The following is a 21,553-nucleotide window of genomic DNA, read 5'->3' on the forward strand; positions in this document are numbered from 1 at the left end:
CTAAGCATGACTGCTGCTACTATTCCACCATCTCATGCAATTTTTTTATGGTTCTCATTAGCTCAGAAGCATGCAGGGAGGTGGGGCCTGGGAAATGTAAAGTCCAGTTTATGTGACACCATGCAAAGTCACTGTGTAATACGTGTCACAAATTAACTACAGAGACTTGTATTGCAGTGTTACTTGTAATAATAAATAGGATACAACCTAATTTCCAACAATGCAAATGGTTAAAAATGTATGAAACATCCACACATTAGAATAATATATTCCAAAGGGGGCCAGGTATGGCAGCTCACGCTCACACTTTGGGAGGGCAAGGCAGGTGGTTCACTTGAGACCAGGAGTGCAAGACCAGCCTGGCCGACATGATGAAACCACCATCTCTATCAAAAATACAAAATTGGCTGAGTGTGGTAGCGCATGCCTGTAATCCCAGCTACTTGGGAAGCTGAGGCTCGAGAATCACTTGAACCTGGGAGGCGGAGGTTGCAGTGAGCTGAGATTGCACCACTCCATGCCAGCCTGGGTGACAGAGTGAGACTCTGTCTCAAAAACAAATTAAAATTAAAATATATTATAAAGTATGTAACAGGATGTTTAAGCCCATTAACCTATGTTCACAACACATTATTATTGTACCTGGTTGTGTAAATATGAAATGTCATTGAGACACGATGGTAAACAGACTAACAGTGTCTCAAAGATATCCACTTTCTAATCCCAGAACTTGTGAATATGTTACCTTACACAGCAGAGGAGAATTAAAGTTATAGATAGAATTAAGGTTGACAATCAGCTAACCTTAGAGGTTATTTTGAATTATCTAGGTGGACTATTTAAGAGTGGATAAAAATGAAAGAGGGCAGGAGAAGGGGGTCAGGGAAAGAGATGTGACAATGGAAGAAAGGCTCAGAGAGATGCAGTATTGCTTGCTTTGAAGTGGAGGAGGAGGCCATGATCTAAGGAATGTCCGTGGCCTATAGAAGCCAGAAAGGCAAGGAAATGGATTCTTCCCTAGAGGCTGCAGAGAGGAGCTCAGCAGCCCTGTGACCCCTTGATTTTGGCTCAATGAGACTCATATCAGACTTCTATGCCCCACAACTGTAAGATTTGTGTTGGCTAAGCTGCCATGTGGTCATTTGTTGTAGCAGCAATGGAAAACTAATACTGCACCATAACATAATAAATAGTCAAGTCCACCATGTGTGCCAGAATACCGAGTGGGAATTTCCAAGTGGATGACCTAGAACGTAGAATGTGGCTCTCAAACTCAAAGGAAGATATAGAAAGATGGTGAAAGCAGAGATGGACTATTTTGTGAGGTTTTCTTTGGACAGAGCTGTGCAGTGACTTTGTACTCCCCACTCTCAGGGGGAAGGGTCAGAGGGAAATTTCCCCTTCCCTTCACTAATTAGAGGGGCTTCAAGAGTTTAACCTTTATCCCCTTGAGTTTGAGGCCACAAAGGACTGAGTCTAAGTGCTGCTTAGGAAACCTAAAGGGCAAGAAAAATGAGCTGGTGCTCTGCTTTGGTTTCAGAGGATGAAGGTCTGCAGCTGTGTTGGGCTCAGCCTGTCCTCCCGGAGTTTGTCAGGACAGAGTAAATAGGTCATTCCTGTGGAACAGGTATTTTGGCTCCTGCCTTAGGGAAGAGAAGCAGATGATGAAGTTGCAATAGGAAGAGTCTGAATGAAAAACTCAGGGCTGAGTCGGTAACACAACACTAGCCGAGGAACAGGCCATACAGCAGTGATAGGGGAATTATAGCTAGAGGGGCTCAGCAGGGGAGCCCTCAAAGAACCCGTGGGTGTTTTTCCATGAGAGACTCAGCTTTGCATGTGTGCCAGCCTATGACGGTAAGTCAAGTAAGAACTTCCCCCCCTCCCTCTCTACATAGTAACTAGGGTTACTTTGAAGACATGCTGAGCATAATTGATAAATTGAGATATCTGCAACAATTCTGATGCAACATGAAATTATCAGTGATTTCTATTGGTGACAAAGTCACAGGTCCTATGAATACTAGTGGGGTTTGTTGTCTGCATTCATAAATAAAGAAATTACTAAATTTCAGTTAGGAGTTATTGAAAATAAAGATGCAATTTCCCCTCATCCATATTCTGTCCACATATACTAGGTTAAGAACACTAATCTAGTTCCAAAGCGTCCTGTCACAGATTAGCAAACTTCGGCCCAGCTTTAGACCCCTGTGCATTGTTCAGTTACACAGTAAACTAGTAGCAGATTGAAGTCCTAGAACAATATCTACTCCCTTATTCCAAACTGCTTCCTGTTGACTAGAATCTCAAGGATTTAGCATTGGAGGCAACATATAAATGACAGAAGTCAAGCTACATTATTTTGCAACAAAAGTAAAATTTTGACTTATACCATTCGATTTCTCTTTTTAAAAAGCTTTATGCTAGGCGCGGTGGCTCACGCCTGTAATCCCAGCACTTTGGGAGGCCGAGGCGGGTGGATCACGAGGTCAAGAGATCGAGACCATCCTGGTCAACATGGTGAAACCCCATCTCTACTAAAAATACAAAAAATTAGCTGGGCATGGTGGCGTGTGCCTGTAATCCCAGCTACTCAGGAGGCTGAGGCAGGAGAATTGCCTGAACCCAGGAGGTGGAGGTTGCAGTGAGCCGAGATCGTGCCATTGCACTCCAGCCTGGGTAACAAGAGCGAAACTCCATCTCAAAAAAAAAAGAAAAAAAAGAAAAACTCCGTCTCAAAAAAAAAAAAAAAAAAAAGCTTTATCTGCTAAAATAGAAATTGTAATCAAGCCTTTCTAAGATCCACTAAAGTGTAAGATAAGTTTGTAGGTAAAATTTATCTAGCCAGGCCGGGCATGGTGACTCACGCCTGTAGTCCTAGCACTTTGGGAGGCCGAGGTGGGTGGATCACCTGAGGTCAAGAGTTCAAGACCAGCCTGGCCATCATGGTGAAACCCCATCTTAAAAAAAAAAAAAATTTATCTAGCCAAACACTGGACCTATTAAGGGGGTCTCTCTGGTCTACATTCAGAGTTCTTTTTGGATATGCATGATTCCTTCATACTTCAATAAGGCCTTCAGATCTATGAGCCAAAATTCTGAGACACTCTGCCTGTGAATGCCCTTTAAAAAAATGCATGTGATAGAGATTATAATTAGAACATTTATTCCTGTTATTACAAAGTCAAACAAGAAATCATCCAATAAAAGTTCTCCAAAGGTAAAACAATGTTTCTGGCTACTCTATAATAATAGTTTTTTTTTCTTTCTTTTTTTTTGAGATGGAATTTCGCTCTTGTTACCCAGGCTGGAGTGCAATGGCGCGATCTCGGCTCACCGCAACCTCCGCCTCCTGGGTTCAAGCAATTCTCCTGCCTCAGCCTCCCAAGTAGCTGGGACTACATGCCTGCGCCACCACGCCCAGCTAATTTTTTTGTATTTTTAGTAGAGATGGGGTTTCACTGTGTTTACCAGTATAGTCTTGATCTCTTGACCTCGTGATCCACCCGCCTCGGCCTCCCAAAGTGCTGGGATTATAGGCATGAGCCACTGCGCCTGACCTATAATAATAGTATTAACCAAGGCTGGGCACAGTGGCTCAAGCCTGTAATCCCAGCACTTTGGGAGGCTGAGGCAGGTGGATCACCTGAGATCGGGAGTTCGGGAGCAGCCTGACCAACATGGTGAAACCCCATCTCTACTAAAAATACAAGAAAATTAGCCAGGCATGGTGGTGCATGCCTGTAATCCCAGCTACTAAGGAGGCTGAGACAGAAGAATCGCTTGAACCCGGGAGGCAGAGGTTGCAGTGAGCTGAGATTGTGCCATTGCACTCCAGCCTGGGCTACAAGAGCGAAACTCCATCTCAAATAAATAAATAAAATAATAGTAGAACCCAGTTCTTTACATACTGTAATGTGCCATCCAAACAATCCAATGTCTTATAACATTTGGTTATAAGAAAAATGTGCCAGGGCATTTCTTTCCTTGCTAATTATCTGTCTTAGGCTCTGTAAACTTCTCATCAATCTGTCAGTCAATGCATGAATGTGTTTTTAAAGGCCTCTTTTCTGTTGACAACTGTTCTATGCTATAATAACTATATTGTCTGTATTCTTAGATCTCTGGCATGTGGAGCCTTGTGGACATGGGGAACCACCCCTCCCAGAGTTAACCAATTCCTAGAGATGACCATTTGCCTGCCAGCATGTCTTTGATATGCAAACCAACTAATTAGGGTCCCAAGCCCCAACCTACCTCCTTTCATCCGATCACTGCAGGGTCTGCCGAAATTATTCAAACTGTCCAATCATAAGGTTGTTCCGCTTGCTTACTTTGCTTTCCCCTTTCCTCTTTTCAAAAACCACAATAAAAGCTTCTGCCCTTTCTGCCTGCCCATCTGGCTTCCGTGCTTCCCTGTGTGGCCCTGCCTGTATGCCTTGCCTCCTGTTTCTAGGGGACTGTGAACATAAAAAATCTCTTTCTTTATGGCAATCCTTTTGTGTCTGCATGTTGTACTATACCTGCTCAAAACAAATCCCAAGTACATTTTTAGATGATAGGGTGGAAGAACAGTGGCAAGTAAAACAGACCAAATCTGTCTTTGAAGAGCTGAAGATCCTTGAAGGAGCTTATATTTTAGCCTAGGGTTTATAAATTTGCATGAGTGTGGGCTCTAAAATAAATAGAACCTAGGTGTGACCAAGCACCATTCTTTTCTTCCCCAACTGGGTATTTTCTGCTAACCTATGGGGTAAAGGTGGTAGATGAGAATTGGGGAATCAAGGATTTAATCCTAATTCTCTTCTGCCTGGATAAAGACCGGACTCTGTTTAGAGCAGACTCCACCCACTAATGCCTGGGCTGGGGAGAAAGGACTAGGGTGGGGTCCTTTTAATTTTATCTGGCCACATGGTTAGGAAGATACAAGATGATCAGGAAGAGGTGTGGTGACTCACACCTGTAATCCCGTACTTTGGGAGACTGAAGCAGGAGGATCCATAGAGTGCAGGAGTTCGAGACTAGCCCAGGTAATATAGAGAAACTCTGTCTCTATAAAAAAATATATGAAAAATCAGCTGAGTGTGGTGGCACTCACCTGTACTCCCAGTTACTTGGGAGACAGGTGGGAGGATTGCTTGAGCCCAGGAGTTTGAGGCTACAGTGAGCTATGATCATGCTACTGCACTTCAGCCTGATGACAGAGGGAGAACCTGTCTCAAAAAAAAGGAAAGGGAGGGAGATGATTAGGAACACCTACCAATGTCTTTCCTGAGTGCTTCCTGCCTTGCCAGTTTTCCTTAAACCAAACTTGCACTGGATGGTGATGAAAGTGTGAAAGAAAATCACCAAGCTAAAGGGAAAAGTCAAGCAAGCTGGGACTGCCTAGGGCAAAACTTCCTCCCTATTCTATCCAGTCATCCCTCTGCTCACTGAGATGAATGCATATCTGATCAACTCCTTTGAAAAGGCTAATCAGAAACAAACAAAAAATGCAACTTTCTTTTGTCTCTTATCTACCTATGACCTGGAAGCCTCCTCCCCACTTCAAGTTGTCCTGCCTTTCCAGACTGAACCAATGTACATCTTACATACATTGATTGATGTCTCTTGTCTCCCTAAAATGTCTAAAACCAGGCTGTACCCTGACCACCTTGGGCACATGTCCTCAGGACCTCCTGAGGCTATATCACAGGCACACGTCCTTAACCTTGGCAAAATAAACTTTCTAAATTGACTAAGACCTGTCTCAGATACTTGGAGTTCACAGAAGTATTTTAAAATTCTTAATATATCATATGTCCTAAGAAGGCATGGACAAAAAAAATTGACTGGAACCTGTCTCAGATACTTGGAGTTCATAGAGGGTCAGGCAGGCCTTACAAAGCAGTATATAGCGTGCAGGGAACAGAAGTCATGCCTAGGTCCAACTTACTTTTCTTGTCATCTCCCATGCTCCCCATGTAGCACAGAAGAGGCTCTACTGAGTTAGGTCTTTTGCTTGCATGCCTCTCACAGATGCTCTGCTCACTCCCTATTCTCCCAGACACCTTCCTCTTATCCTTGTCTGCTTATCAGTCCAGTGTCTTACTGTCTTCCTTTAGTAGGAGAGTTTCTTCCTGCCTCTTCCCAAAGGAAGAGACAATACAACTTCCACTGCCCCAGCCTTGCACACATGGGGCAGGTGGACCCAGAGCCTCGCCCACATGGGGCAGGTGGACCCAGAGCCTCTTGAGTCAGAGAACAGGTAGAGGCTCCTTCCATAGCCAGGCTCCCCATGGTGAGAGCAGGGTCTAATCTCTCCAGTTTCTGCAGAGAAAAAATCCCTCAGCAATGCAGGTGTTTGTTTCGGACAACACAGTCCAGCCTCACATGAAGAAAGCTTATTCTTCCCCTTAACATGGGTTTGACTGTGTTCTTTTCAAAACAGTAATCCTTGCTTTATTTCACCAAGAAGTCTCTGACCACTTCTGGGACTTGGCTTGCCTCATGAATCATGATGCTGGCAGGGAGTTCCTTTGTCTTGGTCATCTGGGGCAGCTTTCTGCTCCAAATTTCTTTTTTTATTTTGAGACAGAGTTTCACTCTTGTTGCCCAGGCTGGAGTGCAATGGCATGATATCGGCTCACTGCAACCTCTGCCTCCTGGATTTAAGCGATTCTCCTGCTTCAGCCTCCTGAATAGCTGGAATTACAGGCGCCTGCCACCATGCCCAGCTAGTTTTTTGTATTTTTTAGTAGAGACGAGATTTCACTATGTTGGCCAGGCTGGTCTCGAAATCCTGACCTCATGATCCGCCTGCCTTGGCCCCCCAAAGTGCTGGGATTACGGCATGAGCCACCACGCTCAGCCATTGGTCCAAATCTCTTAACCAGCAGAAGGGAGGAAAAGAGAATGTGGGAAAGCATGTGACCTCATCCCTCCTGCATGTGATTTTCTCTCACTGTATCTGTTCCTCCATTCATCATATGTCCTGAGAAGGCATGGACAAAAGCCTAGGGGAACAGTAATATAAGGTCAGAGTATTTTTTCACTTGTATCTGGTCCTGCAAGAAACAGCGGGTTTGTGCAAAGGATTTAATTGAAGTGAGTTTAATAAATGGACTATTTACAGAGATGCAACAGACTTAAAGGAACTCGGCAAAGAGTGGTGAAGACCAGGGTAAAGCAACAGCAGGAAGCCAATACCACTCATAGGCACGTAGAAGCAAGTGGTGATGGTGTTACCGGAACCCTGTGAGAGCCACAGCTGTGGAGGAAGGGACACTTGAAAGTCACATGGCAAAGAGGAATGCAACCACTGCAAAACCATGTCCCAACGAGGAGGCCCAGTGGGTTAAATAGACTGACCTGGCTTCCTGCCTTCTAATCCCCAGTCACCACCACCCATCAGCCAAACCAAATTGGAAGCCAGAGGACAAGGAGGGTCAGATGACACAGTCTGTAGGCATCAGCCTGCCAGAGCATAAGACAAGGCAAAGGGTGGAGAGTGGAGGGGCAAACAGAGAGGAACCAACATGCAGTCAACAATCAGAAGTGAAAAATGGTCTGGACGCTGGGTGCGGTGGCTCACGCCTGTAATCCCAACACTTTGGGAGGCTGAGGCGGGTGGATCACGAGGTCAAGAGATCAAGACCATCCTGGTTAACATGGTGAAACCCCATCTCTACTAAAAATACAAAAAAATTAGCTGGGCATGGTGGCGCGTGCCTGTAATCCCAGCTACTCAGGAGGCTGAGGCAGGAGAATTGCCTGAACCCAGGAGGCGGAGGTTGCAGTGAGCCGAGATCGCGCCATTGCACTCCAGCCTGGGTAACAAGAGCGAAACTCCGTCTCAAAAAAAAAAGAAAAATGGTCTGTTTATCTCACAAAGCAAACCACTGGGTGGAGCTTATTACTGCTTTCTGGTAACATACTGGACTTTTGTGTGCACCAGAAGAAATGTAACATTACCTCGTGGAAGTTCAATAGACATGGCATCTAGGGCACCCGATGCCTCATCTCCCGATGGACGGGATTTGGATTTTCTTTCCACACCCCTCACAACATGTCTCCTTATTCTATATTCTACATTTCTGCCAGGGGCAAACAATTTTGCATCAACATATTTCTAGCATCTGGGTTTTTAGGAAGGCTGTCTTCTTCAATGCTCTCCCCTACCCGCAACGTCAGGAATCACTCAATAGCATTCCCGACAAGATTATTGAGTCTGATTAGATACTTTGGTGACAAACTGCTTACCATCTCCAGAGGGAAACTTCTATCATTTAACAACTCTTTTTTTTTTTGAGACAGAGTCTTGCTCTGTCTCCAGGCGCCAGGCTGGAGTGCAATGGCGCGATCTCAGCTCACTACAACCTTTGCCTCCCGGGTTCAAGCAATTCTCCTGCCTCAGCCTCCTGAGTAGCTGGGACTACAGGTGTGTACCACCACACCCAGCTAATTTTTGTATTTTTTTTTATTAGACATGGGGATTCACCATGTCGGCCAGGATGGTCTCTATCTCTTGACCTCGTGATCCGCCCTCCTTGGCCTCCCAAAGTGCTGGGATTACAGGCGTGAACCACCTCGCCCAGCCAAAAACTCTGTTTTTAAAGTTCACAGGTGGGCATGGTGGCTCACGCCTACAATGCCAGCACTTTGGGCAGCCGAGGAGGGTAGATCTCCCGAGCTCAGGAGTTGGAGACCAGCCTGAGCAACATGGTAAAACCCTGTCTCTACCAAACAAACAAAAATTAGCCTTGCATGCTGGCACACACCTGTGGTCCCAGCTACTTCAGAGGCTGAGGTAGGAGGATGCGTCCAGGAGGTGGAGGTTGCAGTGAGCCAAGATCGTGCCACAGTACTCCAACCTGGGTGACAGAGTGGCACCCTGTCTCAAAAAGAAAAATAATTAATTAATTAAAAGGTTAACAATAAGCCACAACAATATTTGTTGAAAATGGTCCCCTTCTCAGTGACAGTTTTATTTCATATCAAAGTTAGGTACTTAAAAGATAAAAGTTGAAATTCTCTGAGTTTTACATATAACTTCAAGATGATTCAATACCATTGGTACCATTTGGCCATGTTTTCATCCTCCTGAAATGTTTCATTAAATGGGGTCTGGAATCTCAGAGATTCTCATCTGCTGCTGCTATGAAGCAAAATTAACTCAAAAGTAGAGTGAAAGTGTTAGGTCAAGGGGGTGAAAACATTAATTGGGGACAAAGACTAGATACCTTTAGGGAGAGGGATAGGGATACAATGATGTCATAGAATTACAAGCTAAAGTTCACAGAGGAAAATAATCAGTGTAAGATGAAACAGGGAATGTTTGCAGCACTCAGGAACAAAGAATGTCTGAAAAAATAAAACTGGAAGATTCAAGGATAGTTTTCATTTACTCCTACAGATCGGCTCTCACTCTTCTCTTCTCTCCTCTGCTCTGTGTCCCAGGAAGCTGACCTGGGACGGATCACATGAACTGTCCTGTGGTCTCTGATTAGGTTCTGGTTAGCCCCTGGGAGACCTGGGGCAGAAGATCAGAGCGGAGGAGAGTAAAGCTGGAATAGTTATCTGCTTCCATCTTTCTCCCCGTGGGGTTTCTGCAGGCTGGCTGCATCCCTGCACTCAAGGCCTCTGTCAGACTGCCCTCTCCGCACAATTTTCTCTTTGGATTCTAGTAATTCTTCATCCTTCGGGCCTGGGGTTTCCCACACACTGCCCACAACTTCATAAAAAGTCTTGTTCATTATTAAATTACTCAATTCCAATATGTTGTTTGTTTTTTGCCAGGACCCTGATTGACACACTCAGTCCCATTAGCCTCCCAACACATGTTTATTGAGTAACTACTACATGCCAAGGAGGAATAAAATGATTAATTAGAGAATCAATGCCTTCAACAAGGCAGTCTGAGAGTGGAGACAGTCACAGAAGCAGATCATTTTATTATATCCTGACAGGTGACACAGGGAGGCACTGGATGGGGAGGTCAGTGGGATATAAAAGTCTGGGCATGTTGAGTGTCTTCTCCCACTCTGAGGGGAAGACTAGAGCTGGGAAAAAAAATTAAAAAAAAAAAAGAAAAAAGTCTGGGCATGGGCAGACTCGGGGAAGGTTTCTCAGTGGAGATGGGGTCAGAGAAATTTAGAGGCAGGGGCGTGGGCAGGAAGTGATCAGAAGCTGCCAGAGAAGTTACAGTCAAGGACATCAGGACCAGTCAGGTTGTGGTAAGGGACTAGAGGGGAGGGCTAGGCTGGACCAGATCAAAGAAAGCCTTGTGCTGGGGAAAGGCGTCCTTCTCTTCCATTTGCTTACTCTCCCCACCAAAAACCCAATAAACTGGGTCCCCATGAGGTGTCTCACTCACTTACACATTCTCAGCTTACTGCAGCCTTGACCTCCTGGGCTCAAGTGACCCTCTTTCCTCAGTCTCCCAAGTAGCAGTGCCACAGGTGCATGCATTTCTGTATTTTTAGTAGAGACAGGGGTTTTGCCATGTTGCCCAGGGGAAAATAATGACATAGGTGAGGTCTACAGCCTCTTACTCTGAGCCCTTGATCCTGCCCCACTACCATAACTTGCCACTCCTATTTCCTTGGCCTGCTTTGAAAATCACCCCCATATACTTCCTGCACATTCTAAGGTCTTTCAAGACAGCAACAGGATGATAAGGCAAACTAGTCCTTGGAGATGAGCTACAGAAGAAGGCTAGAAGTGAACTTTCCCAAATGCCTTCTGGAAGCCCTGGCAGCCAGAACCCTTTTTCTTTGATAGCATGAGATAACGCTGACACTGCTTTTGTTCAGTGGGGAAGGGTGAGGATAATGTTGGAAGGAGGCAGGGATTGAGCGTCACTTCATTAAGGAGTGGCTTTGGTTCAGATTGGTTCGGGTGGGTGGGCACGTTGAAAATCCATTTATCACACTAAATGGCAAGTCCAGGTGCAGGAGGTTCCCGTCTTCCCTCTTTCAACAGCAAACTGCAAGTAGCTTCATTGGAGGGTAAGGCCAAGCCCACTACTGCCCATGCTGTTTGTTTTGTTTCGAGACAAAGTCTAGCTGTCACCAGGCTGCAGTGCAGTGGTGCGATCATAGCTCTCCTGGGCTCAAGTGAGTCTCTCACCTCCACCTCCCAAAGCCCTGGGTTTACAGGTGTAAGACACCTCATGGAGACCGGTTTACTGTTGTTTTTTGTTTTGTTTTTTGTTTTTTTTTTTTGAGACAGGGTCTCATTTTGTCACCCAAGCTGGAGTGCAGTGATGCAATCTCAGCTCACTATAGCCCCGATCTCCTGGGCTCAAGTAATCTTCCTTCCTCAGTCCCCCAAATAGCTGGGGCTACAGGTGCATGCGTTTTTTAGTAGAGACAGGGTTTCGCCGTGTTGCCCAGGCTGGTCTCATCAAACTCCTGGGCTCAAGTGATCTGCCTGCCTCAGCCTCTCAAAGTGCTAAGATTACAAGTGTAAGCCACCATGCCCAGGCTTTACTGTTAACTTAAAAAAATTACAAATTTGAAAAAGGAGGAGACTTTATTTCTTATACAAGGTTATAGCCTGTAAGGTGGCCACTCTGTAGGCTGATAAACACAGCCTCTGGCCTAAGACCAGAGATGGGCACTTAGAAGGCAGAGGGGTTGGGATAGGAACTTTATGCTGACAGTTTGGCCAAACATACATATTTAACAGGTTACAGGAAGAGCTATGAATATTAATGGAGGTGGTCCTGACACATGCATATTGAACAAACGTGAATGTAACATGTTCTCTTTGGGGTGGAGACTTAACATTTAAATGTATTACAAATAGGCCCTATACTTCAAAAGGTCTTTTCAGGACGTGAATGCACACAGGCGCACAATCCCTGTAAACTGGCCAGAACAGTCCATGGTTCTGGTGGTCTTATCAGGAAAAAGTTTCTGAAATCAGTCTCTTGTCCAGTGAAAGTTGTAGTTCTGGCTGGTGGAACAGGGCTTCAGCTGGTCAGCGTCTGCGAGCTGAGCTGTAATTGTTTTAATATTGCTTATCTCAAGCCAGTGCTTGTTTAGCCGCTACAGAAAAGGCAAAAGCTTGTGGCAGTGAGAGCATAGTTTCTTCCTTAAGCGTAGGAGTATATGACTTAGATCCTGTTTCTAATTGAATGCCTTATTGCTACAAAGAGTCTGTTCTGTCAGACTTACGATTTCTATTTTAAACATTAATGCTAGTCAGCTGTTGAGTCTCAATTCCAAAAGGGAGGGGATAGACTTCCTGACTTCCCTTCCAGTTGTGGCTAGAAACTCAGCTTTAAGGTTTTTCTGGGGTCTGCTTGGCCATGGGAGTCCATTCAGTCAGTGAGGGGCTTAGGATTTTATTTTTAGTTTACACCACCCTACAGGTTCCTCCTTAACACCCTTTGATATTAGAGACAGCCAATTCTCTAGCACTGAGGCTAAGGAGGGTTCACGAGTTAAAAGCACACAAATAACTTTATCCAACGGATCCCTCTCTTCTCTTAACCTAGAGGGCGCACCACTGCCGGACTCAGCCTCCACACAAATAAGGACGAGATACGGGAAGGGTGAAAAGAAAGTGGTGGGTATAAAATCCTCGGAGTTCTCTCTTTGAGCAACTAACTAGGTCTGTTACCGAAGCCCTCTGCGAGCTTGGATGCTGGGCGAGGGCGAGGGCGAGGCCACCACGCAGTGAGCGCACTCAGCGGCGGCGTGATCCCGGGGGTGGGGCCCGTTTCTGAGCAGGGGCCAGCTGCCCACCCCCAAGGGGCCCCACATTCCGGGCCAGCAGCCCTGAAAGTCCCTCCCCGCAGGCGGAGACTGCCCCAAGAAATCGACGCCCCGGTCCCGCCGCCCGGCCACTACCCAGAGGCTGCCGCCGCCTCGCCAAGTTCCTGTGGCCCTGGCGGTGCGGAGTATGGGGCGCTGATGGCCATGGAGGGCTACTGGCTCTTCTTGACGCTGCTGGTGTCGGCGCTGCTCGTCGGCTTCCTGTCGGTGATCTTCACCCTAGTCTGGGTCCTCCACTACCGAGAGGGGCTCGGCTGGGACGGGACCGAACTCGAGTTTAACTGGCACCCGGTGCTCCTGGTCACCGGCTTCGTTTTCATCCAGGGCATCGGTACTGGCACCTCCGGGGGTGGGGGGAGAGCGGTGGGGGCTGGGGGTCTTCCGTGAAGCCCCTCATAGCTGAGGAAGTGAGGGAGGATGGCGGGGCCCGGAGGGGCGCGGTGGGGAGCGCTCGAGGAGCCCAGTCGGCAGGGCGGGAGGGCGGGAGGAGGGAGGCGGGCGGGCTCTGGAGGCCGGAATGTGCTGCGGTTCGGGCGGATCGCGACGAACTCGGGGTCTGGGTAGAGACGCGCTGCGGGGGCGGCGGAGCGGGGCCAGCCCCAGTTGGTTAACTCTTCGCGGCGAGTGGCTGGGACGCATTGGAGGCGCCTCCGAGACCCAGAAACTTGGGCCGGGGCGCGCTGCTGCTGGCAGCCCACTCGCCCCCGAAAGTTGCCCCTGTGGACCGAGCCTGCGCAATCCGGGGCGCGGAAAGGCTTTGGCCTCAGCCTTTTGCTGAACTTGCTTCCAGGGTGCAGATAAGGAGGGGAAGGCAGCGGGGTAAAGATGGCTGGAGCGAGAATTTGCCCGTGTTTGTGACATCCTTGACCCTGGGTGAAGGGGCTGGCCAAGGAGGGTGAGTGAAGCATCCGCCCCTGGTTCCTCTCCTCCTAGAGCATTAAACTCTGTCGAGCCCGGGAAGCTGCCGGGACCCCAAAGAGTGTTTCGCCTCCCTGGACAGTCATTGGACGGTCTTGAGCCCGAATTGTTTGTGTGGCAGCCTACTGGCGCAAGTTCCCCCGCGGGGCTTCCTGTTGGGCACTGGCGCAGCACTTCGGGTGGGAGATGCCTGGAGAGGGCCTGCGGCCTCCTGGTACCGAGGGATGCCTCTGCTCGGGATGTCCCCGAGTGTCCGTGTTTGGCCCGCGTCGAGCCAGCCTTGGGCCTGCATTCTCCCTGCTGAGGCTGGCGCGGGGGGGTGGGGCTCAGCAGTCGTTGGCAGTGTGTGTTATCATTGTGTAGTGTCACTCGCCATGTCCTGACAGCTTCCTTCGGGTTGCCTTGTGGCTGGAGGAACCTCGAGCTTGTGGCGCAAACACTGTGTATTTGTAACGGGCATGGCCTTGAGAAAGTAACAGAAAGGCAGCAAGGGGTGGACTGGGGTTATGTCGTAGAAAATAATCGAGAAGGGTAGCAAGGGTTTTGGAAAGAGATGTCCACGGGCTGAATCTCTAGCTTTGCCTCCGGGCAGGCTGCCTTTTCTTCACCGAATATTTAACTCCCCACAAATGCGTGTGCAAAACAGTGCTGACCTCATTCCTAAAGAAAAAGTGATTTTGTCTTTTTTACTGGTTGTTTTCAACTTGTACTGCAGCTTTTGCAAGTGTGGCCAGCATTCTCCCACTCTGGAATGTAGTGGAAGGTGTTACTAACCCTCAGTAGTCCAAGGCTTCCCTGGTATGAGATCGGCATCAGGGTGTGAGCACCACTGGCCACATAAGTCATTTTGTTGCGTAATTCTCAGCTATTTTGCCACTACGCTTAAAAGAGAAAAACATACTCAAGTTCCAAAGTAACGGTCACCAGAAGCACTGTTTCCTTCATGGTGGAGCCCTTGTTTGGCCCAGAGCTGTCTACACCTTGTTTGCTGAAAGAGTAGAACCAGTCAGCCGGGCGCGGTGGCTCATGCCTGTAATCCGAACACTTTGGGAGGCCGAGGAGGGCGGATCATTAGGTCAGGAGTTCGAGACCAGCCTGGCCAACATGGTGAAACCCCGTCTCTACTAAAACTACAAAAAGCCTGGCAGACACCTGTAATCCCAGCTACTCTGGAGGCTGATTCTGGAGAATTGCTTGAACCCGGGTGGCAGGAGGCAGAGGTTGCAGAGAACCGAGGCCATGCCACTGCACTCCAGCTTGGGCAACAGAGTGAGACTCCATCTCAAAAAAAAAAAAAAAAAAAAGTAGGACCGGGCGCGGTGGCTCACGCCTGTAATCCCAGCACTTTGGGAGGCCGAGGCGGGTGGATCACGAGGTCAAGAGATCGAGACCATCCTGGTCAACATGGTGAAACCCCGTCTCTACTAAAAATACAAAAAATTAGCTGGGCATGGTGGCGCGTGCCTGTAATCCCAGCTACTCAGGAGGCTGAGGCAGGAGAATTGCCTGAACCCAGGAGGCGCAGGTTGCGGTGAGCCGAGATCGCACCATTGCACTCCAGCCTGGGTAACAAGAGCGAAACTCCGTCTAAAAAAAAAAAAATGTAGAACCAGTCTCCTCTTCCACCCAGCTCTTCAGAGCAGCTTCTAATACCAAGAAACTTTCCTTTTAATACCAAGAATTACCAAGAATTTCCTTTACTTCTAATACCAAGAAACAAAATCACTCGACTCTGTATGTCCGTCCCTCAGCTACTGCCTCAATTCTGTGCTTGAGAATATCTCTTGGAATATCTTCTTATAATTCTTATAATTGAGGGTAAGGGAAACACAAGTGATAGTACTCATTGCCTGACTTGCTACAGAGGAGAAAATGTCAAAATGGCTAACAGTGACTGCATGCTGTGTGTCCACTAAGTGCATGATGTCACATGTATGTAAGAGTAAAATGAGGCAGACAAGAGTTATGTAACTTACCCATGAAAGTTGTTTTCTTTTCAGTGACCTTATTGTCAAAGTTCGATTCTCTGCCTTTATGGTAATATACTTATTTTCTGCCTAATATTCTTTTTAGAAAACCTGCATCTAAAATATATTTGGAAACTCTTCATTCATATTAGAGTCCAATATACAGTTTTCCTAAAAGGTTTTTAAGTTACTCTAAACTTTGAACTTAATCTGTTCATACTTACTCTTGGACAAAAATGTGTGAATGGATATTTTGGCAATTGTCATCTGCTGCTCTTATGAAAATCTTGTTTTTGTTGTTGTTGTTTTGTTGTTGTTTTGAGACAGAGTCTCCCTCTGTCACCCAGGCTGGAGTGCAGTGGCGTGATCTCAACTCACTGCAACCTCTGCCTCCCAGGTTCAAGTGATTCTCCTGCCTCAGCCTCCCGAGTAGCTGGGATTACAGCTGTTTACCACCATGCCCAGCTAATTTTTGTATTTTTAGTAGAGACAGGGTTTCACCATGTTGGCCAGGCTAGTCTCAAATTCCTGACTTCAAGTGATTCACCTGCCTTAGCCTCCGAAAGTGCTGGGATTACAGGTGTGAGCCACGGCACCTGGCCGATCTTTTGTTCTTTAGGTTCAATTACTGTATTTGTATCAATGATCCAGAGTTTGTCCCATCATGACTCATCCTGTTTCCTGTTTGGATCCTGGATGTGAAAATCACTTTAATCATATAATGCATTTAATTGACCTGAGCATAAATGTTTTCATACATGTAGGCACATGCAGGGTTCTCCCCAGTTCTTCCACATCTTGGCCCATACACCCACCCACATTCCTCACCCCAAGCATTAGGAAGGCTCCAGTGGAAGGAGGGGGAGTAATAAACAGACTTTATAGGCTTTGAGGGAAGCACACATTACAGACTCGCCATGTTATAACAGACTTTTTTATTGTGAGTGATTGCTACAAGGAGGAAAATTTTGGGCAATGGGATTTCAGAGCTCTAACAATGAACACAATGTAATGGAGTTCTCTTCTGTAATACACAAATATTTGGAGATGAGGAAAGGAAGGCTAATTTAGAATATATACATTTTCTAAATAAATACATTTTCTAAATAAAAACCTATCTATCTTAGTGATGTAAGGGTTTTTACAAAGCATAAAGAGATTATTTAAAATTTTGTGACAGTTATTACTTTAAGTATAAAATGCAGTATACACATAGTAAACAATATTTGAAACTAAGAACAAGTACGAGTTCTTTGAAACACCTTTAAGAAGTAAGCTCTGGCCGGGCACAGTGGCTTACATCTGTAATCCCAGCATTTTGGGAGGCTGAGGCAGGTGGATCACCTGAGGTCAGGAGTTTGAGACCAGCCCAGCCAACATGGTGAAACCCTGTCTCTACTAAAAATATAAAAATTAGCCTGGCGTGGTGGCAGTTTCCTGTAATTCCAGCTACTTGGGAGTCTGAGTCAGGAGAATTGCTTGAATCTGGGAGGCGGAGGTTGCAGTGAGCTGAGATCGTACCACTCCACTCCAGCCAGGGCAACACAGTAAGACTCCTTCTCAAAAAAAAAAAAAAAAAAGAGAAGTAAGCGTCAAAGCAAAGCTAACGTAGAAGTTCCAAAACAAATCTCCCTCTCCTTCCTTATTCCCCTTTCCCTTTCTCGCTCACCCTCTCTCTCCTTCTCACATTTTCTCCTCTGTCTTCCTCTCTCCCTCTCCCTCTCCCTTCCTTTCCCCACCTCTCTCCCCACCTCCCACATTCCAAGTATATTTTGGAAAATGTATATATTCTAAATGCAAGTATAACAGATCATGGGAAATCTAAAACTAAAGTAAAATTTTAAACTAGTGGAAAATCTAGCTAACAGACTCTGACATGAATGAGGAAGAGTTTAGAAGAGGCTTTGTGCTTCTCTGAAAGAAATGTTTCCCATGAAATAAGTATACTACTAGGAAATCAGAGAAACGAGCCTTGAAAAGAAGGCCACAGAAAAGACTGAAAAAATAAACGTTCTCAAAGTGGCTGTTGACCTTTTAAAAGGTTCAGCAAGGTGGAATGTGTTTTTTAGTGAAAGGTAGAAAATTCTGGTGTCTAAATTTAGCAAAAAGAAGTCCTGGCAATTCTATACTCCTTCCTTTCCTGTGTAGAACTCTTTTATTGTATAAACTGAAGGGAGAGAAATTAAATAGTTTAATGATCTCAAGTTGATTTTGTGAGGGAATATAACTACCTTTAACATTTAACAGACTAACAAAGAAATTAAGAGCAGTTCTTAAAAAACAATTGGGATATCCTATTAATTTACCTAAAAGTGACCAAATTCCAAGATCACTTAAATAGATTTGAAAAGGCTCTTGGGGGTAAAATCCAGGAAATAAGATAATGGAAAAAGTGCCCCAAATACCTACTCTGAAAGAAGCTTCAGGGACACCATTGATAATAAAAACCTATCAATCTTAGCAATACAAGGGTTTTTACAGAGCATAAAGAGATGATTTAAAATTTTGTGACCAAAAGCACAAAAATATTGCTAACATATTTTTGGTTGTAAATAAATACACATAGCTTTTAAAATAATGCAACCCACAAAAATGTTTTAGATATGATTGTGGTACTCACTGCTGTATCCCCAGCACCTAGAATAACACCTAGAACTGGCGCATGGTAGACGAATATGTGGTTGTTGAATGAATGAGTGATTCTTTCTGTACCATCATTGAATTGTTAGTAGCAAAATGCAACTTATAGCCACTTATTTGTGATGATAATAATAGTATCTAAAGTTAACACACCCTCCCTTTTCCCTAGTGATTACTGTTCAGCCAGTTTAGGCTTGGTCAACCTTCAGGAAGAATGAACATCATTTTGCACTGGAAATGCATCTTTATTCTAAGGCCTCTAGCTCCAAGAATGTTACTGCAGAAGTACGATCTGTGCCTCTTCCTGCCTTCCTCCCAATTCTCCCTCCTTTTTCTGCATCATTAAGTTTCTCCCTTAACTGGCTTATTTCCAACATGTTATCATTTCTATCATCTTCGAAAACAAAACAAAACAAAATCACTCTTGATCCTGTATGTCCCTCAGCTACTGCCTCAATTCCCTGCTTACCTTACCACAGAACTTTTTGAAATTTTTGTCCATACCTGCAGTTTACAGTTCCTTTCTTCCTGTTCTTTCTTGAGCCCTCTCCAATTAGGTTTTCACCTTCTGCTCCACCTAAATCGCACTTAACATGGTAGCCAATGTTGCTAATTCCATTGCTCAATTCTCAGTTCTCATAGTGTTTGAGTGGAAGGCAGCATTTGACATAAGTGATTCCTCACTCCTCCTTGGGAAACTTCCATTTTTTTTTTTCTTTTGAGATAGAGTTTTGCTCTTGTTGCTCAGGCTGGAACGCAATGGCGCAATCTGGACTCATCACAACCTCCACCTCCTGGGTTCAAGCAATTCTCCTGCCTCAGCCTCCGGAGTAGCCGGGATTACAGGCATGCGCCACCACACCTGGCTAATTTTGTATTTTTAGTAGAGATGGAGTTTCTCCATGTTGGTCAGGCTGGTCTCGAACTCCCAACCTCAGGTGATCCACCTGCCTACGCCTCCCAAAGTTCTGGGATTACAGGCGTGAGCCACTGTGCCTGGTCAGGACACTTTCTTTACTTGGCCTCTCTTTCATCACCTGTTAAGTTGGGTGGCTTCTAGAACACCTGATTCTTGTGGTTCTTCTCTTTTTACTGGCTGGCCCATCCTCAGTCTCCTTTACTAGTTCTTTCTCATCTTCCGGTTAGAGTGCCCAAGGCTCAGTTTTCTGACCACTTCTTTTTTTCTACACTCCCTTTATTGGTAGTCAATCTTACCCAGTCTCCTCTTGGCTTTAAATACTATCTATACACTGAACCCTCTCAGATTTGTATATTCAGCCCAGATTCTTCCCTGAACTCCAAACCCAAATATCCATTTGCCTACTCAAACTTACTACTAGAATATCAAATGGACATGGCCAAATCTCAGCTCTTGATCCTCCTCATGTCTGCAAAACCAACTCTTCTCATAGGCTCCACCATCTCAGTAAATGGTAGCTTTATCCTTCTAGTTGTTCAGGGCAAAATTATACAGTCATTTGTGATTCTTCTCTTTCATTCTTCTCAACCATTTCACTAGAAAATCTTGCAGACTCTGAATTCAAAATACAGTATTATTCAAATTCTGACCAATGACTATTAATTTATTGCTTGTCTTATCCTACTAGAATATAAGCTCCCAGAAGGAAGAGATTTTGTCTGTTTTATTCAATGCTATACTCACAGTATTACCTAACACATAATAGGCATTCAATGAATATTTACTAAATTGATGGAAGTTTGGCCAATTCTTTTTTTTTTTTTGAGACGGAGTTTCGCTCTTGTTATCCAGGCTGGAGTGCAATGACGCGATCTCGGCTCACCGCAACCTCTGCCTCCTGGGTTCAAGCAATTCTCCTGCCTCAGCCTCCTGAGTAGCTGGGATTACAGGCACGCGCCACCATGCCCAGCTAATTTTTGTATTTTTAGTTGAGACGGGGTTTCACCTTGTTGACCAGGATGGTCTCGATCTCTTGACCTCGTGATCCACCCGCCTCGGCCTCCCAAAGTGCTGGGATTATAGGCGTGAGCCATCACGCCCAGCACAAGTTTGGCCAATTCTTTAAACCAGAGGATCACACCTATAAGGATCAGGTGTATAAAGTAAATAGCACCCACCAGGGTGTCTTTCTGGATTCAGCTAAACATTCAGACATGAGAAACTACTAAGACCATACTAGACACCAATCTACTCAGAAGGATGTAGGACAGGAGCCAGAGCTTGCTGGCAGCGCAGTGGCAGTGGGCATCCTTGCAGCAGCAGTCAACTTAGGCTTCAGTAAGCTATCCTTTCCTCAGGTGGCAGCTCAAGCACTGGGAGATGAGATCTGCACTGGTAAGATCACAGCTTAAAGTCCCCGTACCCCATAGGAACCATTGTCTCTTGTAGTACGCTGTGTGCCTAGTTCCATAATCCCTGCAAGGGCTATGTAGTAGGTTGAATAGTGGCCCTCAAAAAGATTATGTCCAATCCTAATCCCAGGTATCTGTGAATGTAACCTTATTTGCAAATGGGATCTTTGCAGATATTAACTATGGATCTCAAGATGAGATCACCCTGGATTTAGAGTGGCCCCTAAACCCTATGACTGGTGTTCTTATAAGAGAAAGGAGGAGGAGATTTGAGACAAAGAGGACACAGAGAGGAAGGCCATGTGAAGACAGAGATTGGGGTGGTGTGGCCACAAGCCAAGGAAAATGGAGAACTGTTGGCGCCCCTAGAGGCTGAAGTGGGTATGGCATGGCTTCTCCCTCAGGACCATCATTATAACACCTTGATTTTTGATTTCTGGCCTCCAGAACTGTGAGAGAATAAATATGCTGTTTTAAGCTACTAGATTTCTGGTAATTTGTTATGGTAGCTCTAGGGAATTAATATAGGCTATAACAGTTACCACACAGGGCCTGTGCCAAACTTATCAAATAAGACAATTAACTTAAAAAAAAAAATAACAGTTATCACTGCACTCTGGGAAGCCCGAAGTATTGGCGTTATCATCAGGTGTTTACAGATTTTTCATTGTTCTCTCAGTCCAGACACACTTTACCAATCAGGTCAGTTTTTATTAAAACCAGCATTACCTAATAACACTGGTGACAAACCACTTTATCTGTTTACTGGGACAGTTAATTAAAGGTCAAATCCTCATGCAGCAGAGTATAGGTGTACACTTGTGGGAGAGATGGGAACTGTAGGGAACTAGAGGGTGCCCACTCCTGGCAAAACAGAAAGCTTCCACTTAGTCCCAGATCATGGCTACGTGAGGATGCCGGTCCAACGTTGCC

General features: G+C 45.7%; 1 protein-coding gene across 3 annotated transcripts in view; it reads left to right on the forward strand.

Annotated features, from left to right (window-relative positions):
• Positions 1 to 21,553, forward strand: part of LOC105709463 (plasma membrane ascorbate-dependent reductase CYBRD1) — a 103,901-nt gene that overhangs the window by 53,527 nt on the left and 28,821 nt on the right. The window contains exon 1 of one of the 3 annotated variants that reach the window (XM_012441344.3): positions 12,863 to 13,095. The exons of 1 other annotated variant lie outside the window; for it this stretch is intronic. In XM_012441344.3, the coding sequence (XP_012296767.2) occupies positions 12,903 to 13,095 (193 nt within the window). In that variant the 5' untranslated portion in view covers positions 12,863 to 12,902. Of the gene's footprint in view, positions 1 to 12,862; positions 13,096 to 21,553 lie in introns of those variants that run through there. One more of the 3 variants, XM_012441343.2, reaches the window with a different exon arrangement.

The sequence above is a fragment of the Aotus nancymaae genome, unplaced genomic scaffold (genome assembly GCF_030222135.1).
Source record: "Aotus nancymaae isolate 86718 unplaced genomic scaffold, 86718_ANA_hifiasm-v0.15.2.pri h1tg000016l, whole genome shotgun sequence".
Taxonomy (NCBI): domain Eukaryota; kingdom Metazoa; phylum Chordata; class Mammalia; order Primates; family Aotidae; genus Aotus; species Aotus nancymaae.